We start from the raw sequence: 16,057 nt of genomic DNA on the forward strand, positions 1-16,057 counted from the left end.
CTTCTTACAGTTGTGCTAATGGTCTTTTCCCTGATATCTGTCACGTATGGGGCTACCCTCTGCAATATGTTGGCTATCCAGATCAAGTACGATGAATACAAGATTCGCCTTGGGCCACTAGAAGTCCTCTGCATCACCATCTGGCGGACGTTGGAGATTACTTCCCGCCTCCTCATTCTGGTGCTTTTCTCAGCCACCTTGAAACTGAAGGCTGTGCCTTTTTTATTGCTCAACTTTCTGATCATCCTCTTTGAGCCCTGGGTTAAATTCTGGAGGAGTGGTGCCCAGATGCCCAATAATATTGAGAAAAATTTCAGCCGAGTTGGCACCCTGGTGGTGCTGATTTCTGTTACCGTCCTTTATGCTGGCATCAATTTCTCTTGCTGGTCAGCTTTGCAGTTGAAGTTGGCAGACAGGGACCTTGTTGAAAAAGGTCAGAACTGGGGACATATGGGCCTGCACTATAGTGTGAGATTGGTAGAGAATGTGATCATGGTCTTGGTTTTTAAGTTCTTTGGAGTGAAAGTGTTACTGAATTACTGTCATTCCTTGATTGCCCTGCAGCTCATTATTGCTTACCTAGTTTCCATTGGGTTCATGCTCCTTTTTTTCCAGTACTTGCATCCATTGCGCTCACTCTTCACCCACAATGTAGTGGACTACCTCCACTGTGTCTGCTGTCACTGGCACCCTCGGGGCAGGGTTGAGAACTTGGAGCCATCCTTTGATGTTGAAGCAAGGCAAAGCATTGTCTAATTCTGTCTTCTGGGTATTTGGAGATGGGTTGGGGGTGGCCAAGAGCAGCTGTGAAATTGAAAGAGAGAATGAGGCTTTTGGGTGAGTACTCACCTGGACATTTTCTTGAGTTTTCTAGTAAGCCTATCAGAAGAAAGAGAAGCCCCCAAATGGGTTTTATTTTATTAAGATTGATTGCTATGTTTGGACACCATGGTAGCCACCATATACCCAGAAGGGTCAGAGATAACATTTACATTCCTCCCACCTACGTCATCTGTCTGCCTGCCCCACAGGATAACACACTTTAGGCTCTCTGTGATCCTCTAGCTCTGCTCATTTGCTTGAGGCATTACTGAGCTTTTCTCATGCTGAGCTGAAGCCAGAATCTCACCAGAAAGTATCCTAATTGATCAGAGAATGTGACGACTTACTAGCTATGGATACTCCCCAGAATATAGTCTAACTAATGTGGAACCTATAACTGTAAGCATGGCTGGGGTCTTTTAATTCCAAAAAGAAGAAAACCTCCACTAATAAAAGAGCTTCTCCCCAGATGAGTTACCTCCCCATTAGGATTTTACTAGTGATTATTCATCAAGGACCTGTCTTTTCAGTGGCCCTTACTAGGCACACTCTGAGGAGGGAGTGCAGAGTAAGATTCCTTCAGGGCATATGCCACAATGAGCTTTTCTCAGGGACCTGCATGGGCCTCCATTTTGTCCAGTGGAGTGGTTGAGTAAAACCTCTCACTTTGTGCCTCATTATATGGGATTCTCTCCAACCCAGCTTTTCTGTGTTTTTGGAGTTTTGCTACTTGATATGGGCCTCAGAGAAGCCGAACTGTAATTAAAAAATGTTTCTAATATGTGGAAGAAATGAAGATTTCATTGTGTCTTCTACTGATCTGAAAAATTATGTTTTTTTAAGGGAGAGAGAAGGCAATAGTAGCTGGGGCATCACCTTCATGCTTAGGGTTAGGATGGTGGCTAACATTTTAAGGTAGAGTGAAGGCAGAGGAGGGAAACCAGATCACATTAAATCATCAGTACTGGTTTCTGACGCAGAATTTTATTTTCGAATTAGGACCATATGTTTATCATTCCCACACCCACAATGGATGAATGTAGGTCTCCCTTTCTCATGTATCTCAATGTTTACATCTCAGTTGAGTATTTCATTGAGAATGTCAGCTAAGGTAACTAAGGAATTAAGGTTACTATGGCCACTGCCTATTGGGACTGAGAATCACAGCATTTACCTAACTAATGTTTGCCCCTCACAGACCAGGTTGGTGAGAAGAACTCATTGGTATTGTGTAACAGTACCATAATTTCTGTGAGGAATTGTGAACAGTGACCCAAGGCTTCTCATCCCCATCCAATTTTGCTCTTGGAATTGTGCTGAGGATTTATCTTTAGCCATTTCCAGTCCTCTTATCCAGTATCAGGACATATTGCAGGAACTCCTCTTTCTAAGTAGCAAGGCTATTAGCCAGAATTGTCTTATTACCTGGCATATCTAATATGGTTTTCTAATCTTCAACCACTATATTTGGGCCTAAAGGATTGGATGCCACATAATTTGAGGGAGACTGGAGGGACTTGCTTTGGAGCATTGGAGATTTCTTTTTTCAACCCAACTCCCTTGTTACATCTTTCATGATGAAGAAGAGACTTAGGTTTTTATAAAAAGCTCACACTGCTATCTTTTGACTATATTATTCAAGGTGAATTTGAAAGAAAGAATCTGTGAGACATCTAGAAGAAGACACTGCCTCTTTGGAATTCAAGCAAGAATTTCTCTCCATTAAAAGCAAAAGCAGTGTGGAACTATAATTTGCTCTATAAAAGCCACGTGAATCAGCTACTTAAGGGGCGGATGCTATGGAAACATAGAAAGAGACACACAGTAAGCAAGGCAGGCTAATTAGAGCTAAAATGGAGATACACAGAGCAGAAAAACATGTCTTGGTACTGGACCAGGCATATTTTCCCCACGTATCCTCTCCAGCCTTAGTGACTCAATATCCCGGGAATGCAGGAAGTTTAGAGCAAGGGGTGTGGAGCAGCTTCTGACCTGAAAAACCTGCTGCCCTTACCCAAGGAGAAGAGACTCTAGTGATACATTATGCAAATGAACCTTCAGAACTTCCTATAGGCTGTGGCCTTTCTGTTCCACAGCAATCTTCTAGATATGTAGAATTAAAAGGAATTGTGGACTATGGTGGCTAGGTAGGGGAAGTGCCTCCTTCCGTATGCCAACACTTTTAATTGACTATTCTTTTTACCCTTTGAAATTTTAAAGCAATACAAGGTACTTGTGAAGAAGGGAGTCTGACTGAGTGGGAGAAGAGGCAGAGATGGGGCCAGCAAATTGGTCTCAGAAGAGGAAGGCAGAACCATGAAGTTGAAGGAAAGGAGACAGGCCACCATAACAACAGTTTTTCTCATATTATTGGAAATTCAGTAGGCTAAGTATGGGCAAATGAACATGATAGAAAATGTATTAAATAAACTAATTGTCAATTTTGTTTTCTCCACAAATGCTTTAAAGACTATGAGAAAATAACCATGAGGCACTGTAGGAGAATTAAATAATAGCTAGTGTTAATGAACACTTACTATATGTCTGGCATGGTATTTTATATGGATTATTTCATTCAATTTTCAAAACAACCCTTATCCCCTATTTTGCAGATAAAGATTCTAAGGCATAGAAAAGTAAAGTGACCTGCACAAGGTCGCAGCTAGTGTGAGAGCCAGGATTTAGTCTTAGGTGCTCAGGTTCCAGAGCTTACATTCTTAATCATGATACAAGCCTCTAAGTCCTCTTAGGTCCTTTGTGAAATCATTTTAATATGTTAGTGATTTCAGGAATATTTTCTGAGCTATTGCTTGGTTCATATCAAATACTTAAAGGGATACATATCACAAATGAGATATGAGAACTATTGGGGTTCATATCACAAATACTTAATAAAGGGATACCACTCAACTTACTCTAGAGAGAGAAGAGTTAAATCCTAAAAGGCCTGGGGTGAAAAGCCCATTGTGTGTTCACATGTACTTGTAGGTTATTCCTGGGAGTGGGAGTGGGGGTGGGGTGCGGGAGAATGCTAGAGGGAACCATTCCCCTTTTAGTTTCAGGATTTTGCCTCCTGTACTTAAACATACATCTTCCAGACTCTGGTCATGGGAATAAAACTGAAAGGAGAAAGTTCCACTCAGGTTTGTATGAATTCTTTCCCCAGGAACAACCAATCAGAGCAGGGCAATGCTGAAGCATATTCTCTTATACTTTTGCCAACACTGCCCTCATTCTCACTGAGAAGCTTATTCCTAGTTCTTAGAACAGTTCATAGAATGTGGATGGCGAAGAATATTACCCCTTCTCCAAGCTGTCACAGTCCTGAGAACCTAGGTCAACTTTCAGTGCTCTTTCAGTTAACCACCTCAAGCGTGTACCTCACAAGGTCATGGTCTTTAGCATTACAGAGTAGATTTTGCTATTTCCCAGTGTGGGGGTGGGTGGGCAGCTGTAGAGTAGGGTACTCACTAGGATATCTCATCTAAACCCATGGAGCTCTGTCTCTGAGAAGTCCTTTAGTATAAAATCAGTTGACTCTGGATCCTCCAAAATATTTACCTACCCAGAGCTGGGAATCCTCATTCCCTGAAGTGTTTGCTATTGGGCTTTCTTGCTATCTTCAGGGGACACATATACCCATAATTTTATGCCTTTCCTCCTGAAGGACTGGTGCCATCAATCACACACTTTAGACATTAGAGCCTCTGGGGTTCTTAGTGGAAGTTATGAGCCTTGACAACAAAACATAGCATGTGACACTGGGAGGTAGCAAGGCCAAATTATGTGAGATATGAGAACTGTGTGTGAAAAGAACATACCTCTGTGTATGGAAATAACTGAATAGTACTGCGTAATATTTAAGGCACACTTACATACATTAACTCTGTTACTACTGTATCATTGTTAGGAGAAGTCCTCCGAGTTGTATATGTGGATTTACATTGTTCTAACCTTCAATTTATTGAACAATTATTAGATTCTTATTTTGTGCCAGGAAAACCTATGTGAATATCTCAAAGTGATTTATAGATGCTGAAAGAATCAAAAGTAAATCCCAAATAGCTAGTATAAGTGACGTTGGAGATAAACAGGCACTCATGTATTACTGGTATGAGAGAAAAATATTAGCACAAAATTTTGGAAGGCAATTTGTCAGTCTTCATCAAAATTAATTGTCTCAGATTTTTAACCTCTAGGGAATTTTCCTCTGGAAGCATAGCTACAGTTGTGCAAAGAAGTATGTATAGAATGTTTATTGCAGCATTTTGTAATTGAGAACTTGCTAACACTTAAATTATCATCTATATGGAATTGATTAAATTCTGGCAATTCCATAGTTGGAATACTATTAAGCCATTAAGAAAAATGGGGTAGATGTGTACAGCCAGTGTGGAGTGAAAAGACAGGTAGAAAAATCAGGTTAGAGAAAAAAATGCATAGGATGAGGTTGTAAAGAATTACTCAAAATTTGGGGGGGGGGAAGGGTGTATTAGGAAGAATAATGTCCCCCTCCAAAAGGTCTCCCACATCCTAATCTCAAAATCTGAGTATATTATGTTACATGGCAAGGGAAAATTAAGCGGGGAGGGGGAATTGAGGTTGCTAACCAGTTGACCTTGAAATGGGGAGTTACACTGGATTATCCAGGTATGCTAGATATAATCATTAACGTCCTTACAAGAGAGAAGGTGATGTAAGAATGGAGGCGGAGATGATTTGGGATGTTACACTGTTGGCTTTAAACATGGAGGAAGGGACCACAAACAGAAATACAGCTCTAGAAGCTATAAAAAGCAAGGAAATATATTCTCCCGTAGAGCCTCCAGAAAAAGCAAGGCCTGTGAACACCATGATTTTGGCTCAGTGAAACTAGTTTTGGATTTCTGATCTCCAAAACTATAAGAAATATGTTTTTTTAACCACCTAGTTTGTGGTAATTTATTATAGCAGCACTAGGAAACTAATACAGAGGGGAAAGATGATTACTTAATGCTTTAATGTCTTAAGAGCATTTTCTAACAGGCATGTCTGAGTGTCATCTGACTCTCTAGGTCTAGAGAATTGTAATTTAGCACAATTGATTAGGGTCCAGTTTTACAATTCTGTAAAACTGCTAAGATGCAATGAATTTTTTTTCCACCTAAAGAAGACACCATGACTTTGGTTCTTATTGCCCTATATGATTTTAATCAACTATGCCTTTAACTTAGCAATATTATCTTAGCATTTCTTTGTTTTGTTTTGTTTTAACTGACTATAAAATACCAATTTTCATAGCCTCTTGAGTTAATTTTGCCACCCTGCTTGTTTCCTCCTTCATGGATTAAAATTAAACTTTGACACATGCTCACTCTGTATGAAACTTTTATAAAAAAAATTGAAAATAATACTTTAACAATGATCCCAGTTTTGTAAAAACAAAACAAAACAATATGATGGTGGTGGGGGGCCTGAAGAAAAGTGTTCCAAACTATAGCAGTACTCTGGTTGGGGAGGTTGGAGAGATTATTGGTTTTTTTTCTGTGTTAAGTAGTTTTCGATATTTAAATTTTGTATAACTACATGATATTCGTTATCAGAAAAATATATTACTTCAAAAAGTAAATGTATGTAGGAAAAAACACTGTATAAAAAATAAGACTAGCAATGACTTATTTGCTAGATGAATTGAACTAGTAGATCACAGTAACAGAGGCTAATCCATACAAGCAGCCAGCCTGGGCCCATGCTTCAGACTTCCCTAAAATTTCTCAAAAGTCCACAAACCCCAAACAAGCAATAACTAGCTCACAGAACCACAAAAAGCAGCATCTGGTCTCTGTGTGACAGTACCTCTTGCCAAGCGGCCCCAAGTCCAGCGCTAGTGGTAGCCAGCCTCGGTTCACATCATAACCCCTCCCAGGCACCTCCAGTCAAGCATAGGCAGCTACCAGCTGCAGATCACTTTTGTAGCTCCTACCAGGTGGCCCCTGGCTGGACACAGGCAGCAGCCCACCTTGGCCTGTACTGGAGCCCCTCCTCAAAGGCCCCAGAACAAATATACCTGGTGACCAGCTTCAGATCACACCACAGCACCACTCAATTAGTGCCCAAAGGGTTGACATTACAGGCACCAGAACCCCACTAAAGTGAATCTTGCTCTGTGAGGTCAGCCCCCACACAGCACCTTGTTCACTGTAATCACAACCAATCCTCACAGTGAGTCAGCCTTAGGGTCAGTCCTACCCATGATGTGCCAACAGCAGTCAAGGCCCAACTACAACAGGAGGGCACCCTGAGGAACCCAGTTTAGATGACCAGGGAGACTGTGCCACTGGGCCCCACAGGATACCTATTACAAAAGGACACTGCCAAGACTGGAAGATGTAGAAGATCTACCTAATACATAGAAACAAACACAGGGAGGCAGACAAAATGAGACATACATATCCCAAATGAAAAAAAAAATATGACAAAACTATAGAAAAAGAATTAAACAAAGTGAAGACAAGCAATCAACCAGATGCAGAGTTCAAAACACTGGTTATAAAGGTGCTCAGTGAACTTAGGGAAGAGTAGATGATCTCTGTGAAAACTTCAACAAAGAGCTAGTAAGCATAAAGAAGGGCACAGAAACCATAAAAAATAACCAGTCAGAAATGAAAACTACAATAACTGAAATGAAGAATACATTAGATGGAATCAATAGCAGATCAGATGAAGCAATTTGGAAGACAGTGTAGTGGAAAACACTCAATTAGAATAGCAAAAAGAAAAAAAAGAATTTCAAAAATGAGAAATAGTTTAAGGGACCTCTGGTACAACATTCAGATCATAGAGATACCAGAATGAGAAGAGAGAGCAAGGGATTGAAAACTTATTTGTAGAAATAATGATGGAAAACTTCCCTAACTTGGTGAAGGAAACGGACATACAAGTCCAGGAAGTGCAGAGAGTCCCAAACAAGTCAAACCAAAGCAGGCCCACACCAAGACACATTATAATTAAAATGACAAATGTTAAAGACAAAGAGAAAATCCTAAAAGTAGCAAGAAAAAGGAGATAGTTACAAGGGAGCTCCCATAAGACTGACAGTTGCTTTCTCAATAAAAACTCTGCAGTCCAGAAGGGATTGGCAAAAAATATTCAAAGTGATGAACTGCAAAGACTTTCAACCAAGATTATGCAGCAAGGCTATCATTTAGAATGAAAGAAGAAGAGATAAAGAGCTTCCCAGACAAGAAAAAGTTGAAGGACTTCATCACCACCAAACCGGTATTACAAGAAATGTTAAAGGGACTTCTTGAAGAACAGAAAACTTCAAAAATATGTGTAAGAAAGTATCACAAAGAAAAAAATGTTCAGACAAAGGCAAACATAATAAAAGCAGTGGGTCAACCAACTATAAAGCTAATACAAAGGTTAAAGGGCAAAAGTAGTAAGGTTATGTGTAATTAAACAATAAATTAAGGAATACACACAAACACACAAAAGAAAAAATAATGACTAAAACAAATATGGAAAGTGTGAGTAAAAATTGTGATTTTAGGGTGCATTTGAACTTAAGTGACTATGAACTTAAAATAGACTGCTATAGACATAGCTTGGTATATATGAAGCACATGGTAACTACAAAGCAAAAATCTACAAGAGATATACAAGAAATAAAGAGAAGAGAATCTAAATGCAACACTACAGAAAGTCATTAACATACAAGAGGAGAGCAAGAGAATAAGAAAGGAACAGAAAAGTATAAAAATAATAAGAAAATTAATAAAATGGTAATAACTACATACCTATCAGTAATTACTTTAACTGTAAATGGATTAAGTGCTCCAATCAAAAGATGAATGGATAAAGAAGTTGTGGTTTATGTATGTAATGGCATATTACTCGGCCATAAAAGAAGGAATTCTTACCATTTGTGATGACCTAGAGGGTGTTATGCTAAGTGAATTAAGTCAGAAAGAGAAAGACAAGTACCATATGTTTTCTCTCATATGTGGAATCTAAAGAACAAATAAATGAACAAACAGAACAGAAACAAATTCATAGGTATAGAGAATAAACTGGTGATTGCTCTGCTTCTCTTGTTTACCACCCTCTGCCTGCCTTATTAACTCTCCAATTCGGTATTCCCTATTGGATTGGCTTGCTTGCCAATGAAACATTCCTCCTGCCAACCTCAGCTCCAGGTACCCACACCTGCTAATGAAGCTCCCTTGTCTTCCAGCCAGGAGAGTGAGATTGAATAGGCATAGCCAGACCAGAAAACTAGAATGTCCCTGAGAATGGCATGGAAGAATCATGCCATTGATTCTTCTAGGGGGCCAAGTCAGGAATTCAGTGCCAACGCAGAAAAGCCAGAAGTTATTTAATTGATAATGAAGTCGAAGCTGGGGTTTGAAAGATGGAGAGGCAAATAACGGCAAATCTAAAGTCTACAGGTATAAGCTGTCCTGGAAACCAGGAGGGTGTTGGGTACTAAGACAAGAACAGAAGGAATGTGAATGCTTGTCACTAAGTGAATATTTCTGAGTGGGGCTTGGGATTTTATTGCATAACATTGGAGCCTGCTTCTGCTTGGGCTTTCCCTGTAATACTTGGCAGTATCAGGCAATGACATAAGCAAAGTGCTATGGGAGCACTGAGGAAAGAGATTGAATTCTGACTGAGGAACTGAGGTCTGCAGAGGATGTGATATTTGAACTCAGGCTTGAAGGATAAGTAAGGTTGCTATTGGTGGTGGCTGGGAGTGCATTTTAGCAGAGGGAACATTACAAGTAAAGACAGAGGTGTCAGGGTCCATGACATATATGTTCACTGAACAGCAAGTAGTTACAGTGTTTTTGGAATATAGTGTGCATTAGGGATGAGGCTCAGTGATAAATGAGGTTATAAAGATAGACTTGGAGGTGAGGGTACCGTGGACGGCTTTGCAAATGTTAGCGAAGAGTCCTGAATTTGAACCTGTAGGCAATGGGGAACCATCAAAGGCTTTTTAAAAAAATATAGAAAAATTGACATTCTGGAGTAATGTATAGTTCCATGGTTTTTAACACATTTATAGATTTGTGTAACCACCACTACAATCCCAATATGAATTTTTTTGTACTACCTCTTTATAGTCACACCTTCCCCACACCCCAAACCCCTGGTAACCACATATCTCTTTTTTTGTCCCTATAGTTTTGTTTTTTGAGACTGTCATACAAATGACTCATACAGTATTATAACCTCTTACACTGAAGATTTCTGAGCAGACGAATGACATAGGTCTATTTCAGGAAAATCGCTTTGGTGTTTGTGTGAAGAAAGGATTAGATGAGAGTAAAACTAGAAGCCAAGACACCAGCTGCAAGTGTTCAAACCAGAGATGACCATTTCTTTGGCACATATGGTAGACATTCATTAAAAGGCTGATTGTAGTTAATGAAACAGCTGTGGGAAGATGAAATTCAACTAAGTAATGTTTATATAATGTTTTGATATACTTTAGCATGATTACTCAAAGGATATAATAATACACACAGGCAAAAGAAAGACTAACCGAAAGCCAGGCCAGAAACGAACATACTACAGAATAGTCCAAATTTCATTTTTTAAAAAAGACATTGTATATATAGTCATAGAAAAATGTCTGTAAGGTGTATAAATACACATCAAGATCTCAATTTGTTAATGCTTCGTGGTGGGCCTAGAGGTGACAATTTTCTTCTTTATGATATTCTACATTTCCCAAAGCCCTGTTTTCTTTCGCCCTTCTCCCCCTCTCCTGCCCTGATGCCTTGAAAATAGGTAGAATATTTCCTATATACGGACTACAGTTTTTGTTTCTTTGCATGCTTCATTTTTTTGTTATTGTTGAAAACTGGATATTTTTAATATTATAAATTGAAATTCTAGAACCCAGATTCCCCCTTCTCCACAGGATTTGTTGTTACTGCTTGTGAATTGTTGTTTGTTTAGTGACTTTTCCAAACTATTTGTTTAAAGTCTGTATTCTCTCATGTGTGGCTACTGATGTCTGTGTTTCATTATCTTAGTGATTAGCTAGTGTTTTAACAGAGCTTTCCTTTAAATGCCTGGAGGCCCCCCTCCAAAAACAGTAAAGAAAAAAAAAAGAGAAAAAAGTAATATTCTCCCAGACTTTGTAGATTGGCTCTTTTGGGGGGTGGTCCTTCAGTGCTTAGCCAGGCCATTTACAATTGTATTTCAACGTCTGCTTCCTGCTTGCCTGGAGTCTGAAGATCAGCTAGTGGTGAAAGGTCAGGATCCTCTCAGGCCTTTCAGATCATGTGTTCAGCTGCATATGTATGCCTTGATTTCTTGGTATACGCAGGAACCTTTTAAAGCCCTATTTCTTCATGTATCTCATTTCCTAAACTCTTTTCCAATGTTTTTCAGTCTACTTATTGCTTGTCCCAAATGATATTTTTTGCTGCAGGCTGCAATGACCAATACCTTTGACTTGAAATGCTTTCAGCAAACACCATCCAATAAACTCCCTCAGCCCTTGGAACACTTGAAGTTGGGCAAAACAAGCAAGCTCTTGTGACCTCTCTTTAGGGAACCACCAGACAGGTCAAAGTACACATGCCTGATTCTTTGAGAATAAGGTCTATGTTTTTTTCCTCTGACACAACCAACCTGCACCAGGAATGTGGGCAGCCATCTTCACAGGTGCCGCCAATCTGGAGAATGGAAAGCAGGCAATTTAAAATTCCAAAAATCCTCTCACAGCAATTAAGCTTTCTCTTGATTCATATAAGTTTTTAACCAGGATCCAGAGTTCCTGGAAAGTTAATTCTGACAGTTTGACAGCTTATTAGTTGCTTTTTTGTGGAGGGACAGAGCCCTGGAATTACCTACTTCACCATTTTTGGTGACTTTGATTTTTTAATTTTTTTTTGTAAGGATAGCAATGCCACTTCTGAGCTCTTAATATGCCTGAACTAAAGCCAGATGTCCATTCATTATTGTTGTTGTTTATTTTTAATTAGATATATTAGGGTGAAATTGGTTAATAAAATTATGTAGGTTTCAAGTGTACAATTCAATAATATTGCACTGTGTTCACTACCCAAAGTCAAATCTTTCATCACCATATAGCTGACTCCCTTTTCTCTTATCTATCTCCCCCACCCCTTTTATGCACAAATTGCCTCATCATTGGCCAGTGGAATCCCCTTCAAAATGGTTCTTTGCCCTTTTGACAGAATTTTAGTAATCTATGATGGCTTCCTTGCTTTCTGCTACAGGAGATCTCCAGCTCATCTTGTATATTTACTGACTCAGACCTGGATAGCCATTTATACAAAGGACTGTTTCCTTTAGGTGGGAAATGCTATTTAAAGACCAAAGCCTGGGTGCTAAGGTTATTTGTTGCTGTTGAGTTGTCATTGCTCCTGGGTTGTTCAGTAGATAGAGCTAGGAAAAACATTTTTAAAAAGGAAAAAATAGCAGGGCGAAAAAAATATGACGTAGATAATAGAGGCTCTGTTCATCATCCGTTCAACCAAATCAAAGTTGTGACAGAAACAAGGATCAAACAGCAAGGAAAAATCACCTGGGATCTAGATGACCAAGTCCTACAACTAGGGAGAAATCTAAGAAATCACCCTGCAAAGGCAGAAGGTAGGACGGGGCGAGGACGCGAGGCTGCCCTGTCCCAAGTGGCTGAGTGAGACGGAAGCTGCAGCAGTGGCAGATGCCTCTGAAAGGGGCCATGTCTGTGAGTGGACTTTAGCGGTGACGGACCTGCCCACTCTGAGCACCAGTGGCAGTTCGGCTGTGCAGGGGACCCCAGGGACTTACTGGGTGATACTGAGTTGTTGCAGTGAGGGCAGAGGCAAGACTTGTTCTGTATAGAAGTGCCAGCAGTATTCATTGTTCCCTGTTGAGCCCTACCCATTACCAGTGTGCTGGACACAGCACTGCCATAGCCGTGACATCATCAAACTGGATAACAGAGGTCACTCCGCCCCGAGGATTCCCTGAAACTCTGCTTCCCCCAACTCTCGGCCTCACCCAAGCCACATTCAGGTGTGTCCTCGGTGAGTCAGGTGCTCCTTGCCGAGCAGCTCCTAGACTCACACTGGAGCCAGCTGGCCTCGTTTTCTGGTGTGACCCTTTGAGGCAACTATAAGCACAGCATCTGTGGATTGCTTGCTGAATCTTAACAGGTGGCCCCGGAGGAGTGGAGGTTTGGGCTAAATTTGGCCTGCAGCTGAACCCCTCTCAGGACTGTGCCACTGGACACTTACTTCACAAATCCACACTAATAAGACCAGGAGACTTAGGAGCTTTGCTTAGTACATAGAAACAGGCATGGAAAGGCAGCCAAAATGGTAAGACAAAGAAGCAGAAACCATATGACAGAACAGAACAGAGATCCAGATATAATGGAGTCAAGTAATCTAACAGATGCAGAGTTCAAAACACTGGTTATAAAGATGTTCAATGAACTTATGGGAAGTGTAGGTGAATTCAGTGAAAAGTTTAACAAAGAGATAAAGAACATAAAAATGGAAATGAAAATTATAAAAGGAAACCAATCAGAAGTGCAGAACACATTATCTGAGATGAGAAGTATATTAAATGGAATAAGTAAAGTGAATAAAGAAGAGGATCAAATGACCTATATAGAGGATGGGAAAGGCAAGGACACTCAATCATAATGGCAAGAAAAAAGCCAAGACTATAACAATAATTTAAGGAGCCTATGGGACATTATTAAAGGTAAAAATATCCGTGTCATAGGGGTACCTGAAGGAAAACAAGATGTTGGAGAGCTATTTGAAGAAATATTGATGGAAAACTTCCCTAACCTGGTGAAGGAAATAGACATAAAACCCCAGGAAGTTCAGAGAGGCCCCAAAACCAGGAACTCAAAGAGGCCCACACCAAGACACATCATCATTAAAATGCCAAAGGTTAAATACAAAGAGGGAATTGTAAAAGCAACAGGAGAAAAGCAGTTAGTTACCTACAAGCAAGCACCTGTAAGACTGGCAGCTGATTTCTCAAAAGAAACTATGTGGGACAGAAGGGCTTGGCACAAAATATTTGGCAGTATGAAGACCCAGGATCTACAACCAAGAATACTTTATCCAGCAAAGCTATCATTTAGAGTCGAAGGACAGATAAAGAGCTTTCCAGACAAAAATAAGCTAAAGGAATTTATCACCACCAAACTAGTATCACAAGAAATGTTGGAGGGACTTTTTAAGAAGGAAAAACATGTATCAAAAACAGGAATAAAGAATGGTAACAACTACATTCCTCTCAACAAGTACCTCAGGTGAAAAAGACTTAAGTGCTCCAACCAAAAGATAGAATGACTAAATAGATCAGAAAATAAGACCCCTACATATGCTGCCTATCAGAGACTCACTTCAGATTAAAAGACAAACACGGCATAAAAGAAAGGAGATGGAAAAAGGTATTGCCTTGATGGACCTAGAGGATATTGTGCTGAATGAAATGAATCGGATAGAGAAAGACAAATATCGCATGATTTCACGTGTATGTGGAATCTAAAGAACAAAATCAGCAACTACAACAACAAAAGCAATAAACTCATAGAATATTTAGAGGGATGCTAGATGGGAGAGGATTTGGGAGGGGGGACAAAAAAAGGCAAAGGGATTAAGAGGTACAAATGGATAATTGCAGAATAGACATGGACATATAGAGTATAACATGGGGGAGACGGTTAATAATGTAATAAATATGTAAAGGGGAAGAGGGGTTCTAGATGTGGTGGGATGATTGCTTTGCGAGTTATGTGGATCTCTGATCACTATGCTATACCACTGAAACTGGTATATTATTGAATGCCAATGATAATTGAAAAAAAAACTCATTGAACTGTACAATGTAAATACAAGCAACTAATTGTCTATTATATTTCAATAAAGATGACAAAAAGAAAAATAAAAATGAAAATATTAATTTGTGATGATATTTCCAATTCAAATTTAATAGTACAGGGTTTTACCTAATTTCTTTATTTTGTACTTACATCTTTTTTTTCTCTTACTCTGACAATCTTGGTTTCTAACTGTATTAACTTCATACTTGCTTCATTCTAAATAAACCAATAACCACTTCAAAATAACAATGCTAACATTGCTATTAACAATAAGACTACTGAAGGCAGTTTAAGATTTTTTTGTGTATGTGGTTTATTTTGTCCTTAGACCATATATCACTAGGGCTATACAGCCAAAATATTGTTTTAAAGTCACTTCAAATTATTCTCTTTTTTGTATAACTATGCCACTAACATGATATACAGTGAGGTTCATTTGTTTCTTTTTATTTTCATAATTTTATTTTAAATTATGCTTCCAAAGTCAAAAGTAGATAGCAAGGTACATTTACAGAAGTATAGCTTCTATTCCTATCACTGCACTCTGTTCTCTCCTTTCTCCAGGTTTTTTGTTTTGTTTCGTTTTGTTTAGATTTCGGTTTATATTTTTGATGTTTCTTTTTGGAAAATACAAGCAAATGTGTGTGTATGTGTGCATTTCTCCCCTTTTTGTACACAAAAGGTAACATACTATAAAAACTATTTCTACCTTGCTTTTTATCAATTATATCCTGTGGGTCATTATTTCAGTATATGATTATCTTCATCCCGTTTTATAATTGTATACTATTCCATTATGTGGATGTACTGGGTTTCTTTCATTCTTTTGATATTACAAATAATGTCACAGTGAATAGCATTAGGCATATGTCATTTTGCATGTTTTCCAGTATGTCTTTGGAATACATTCTGGAAAGCGAGATTGCTTTATGTATGCATATGTAATTTTACTAGATAGCAGCAAATTCCCCTCCATAGGGGCTATCCTATTTTGCATTCCCACCAGCAATGTATGAGAATTCAGGCCTCTTTACATTTCTCCATAGAACTAGTGCAGATCAAATTGCTGACTCTGGCCTTCATGGCATGGGAGAGACTTTGCCTCCCTCACCACGGATCCCCCAGATATATACCAGAACTTTCATCCTATTATTTTTCCTTTTACATACCCTGTGCTAAAAACAAATGGATTGCCTGGCAGTAATGAAGAATGATGTATTATGGCAAGCCTTAGCTTGTCATGTGCCACTTCTCAAGCTGCTTGGGGCTGAGGAAGGTTTCTGAAACACGTTAAACAGCCCTGACAGCCTTATTACAAATGAGTCCACATTGTCTGCTACCTATACCAACCATGCAATCTTGCCTATGTCTCTGTGA

At 39.3% G+C, this 16,057-nt stretch overlaps 2 protein-coding genes across 10 annotated transcripts in view; both read left to right on the forward strand.

The window, feature by feature from the left end:
• Positions 1-5,273, forward strand: part of XKRX (XK related X-linked) — a 118,829-nt gene extending 113,556 nt beyond the window's left edge. For all 4 annotated transcript variants that reach the window (XM_039874015.1, XM_039874016.1, XM_039874017.1 and 1 more), the window contains one exon: positions 11-5,273. In XM_039874015.1, coding sequence (XP_039729949.1) covers positions 11-756 — 746 coding nt within the window. In that variant the 3' untranslated portion in view covers positions 757-5,273. The remainder of the gene's footprint in view (positions 1-10) is intronic.
• The window catches only part of NOX1 (NADPH oxidase 1), a 172,318-nt gene that overhangs the window by 117,964 nt on the left and 38,297 nt on the right, over positions 1-16,057 (forward strand). The gene's annotated exons all lie outside the window — the stretch shown is intronic.

Source organism: Pteropus medius, unplaced genomic scaffold (assembly GCF_902729225.1).
Source record: "Pteropus medius unplaced genomic scaffold, Ma_sr-lr_union100, whole genome shotgun sequence".
NCBI lineage: Eukaryota > Metazoa > Chordata > Mammalia > Chiroptera > Pteropodidae > Pteropus > Pteropus medius.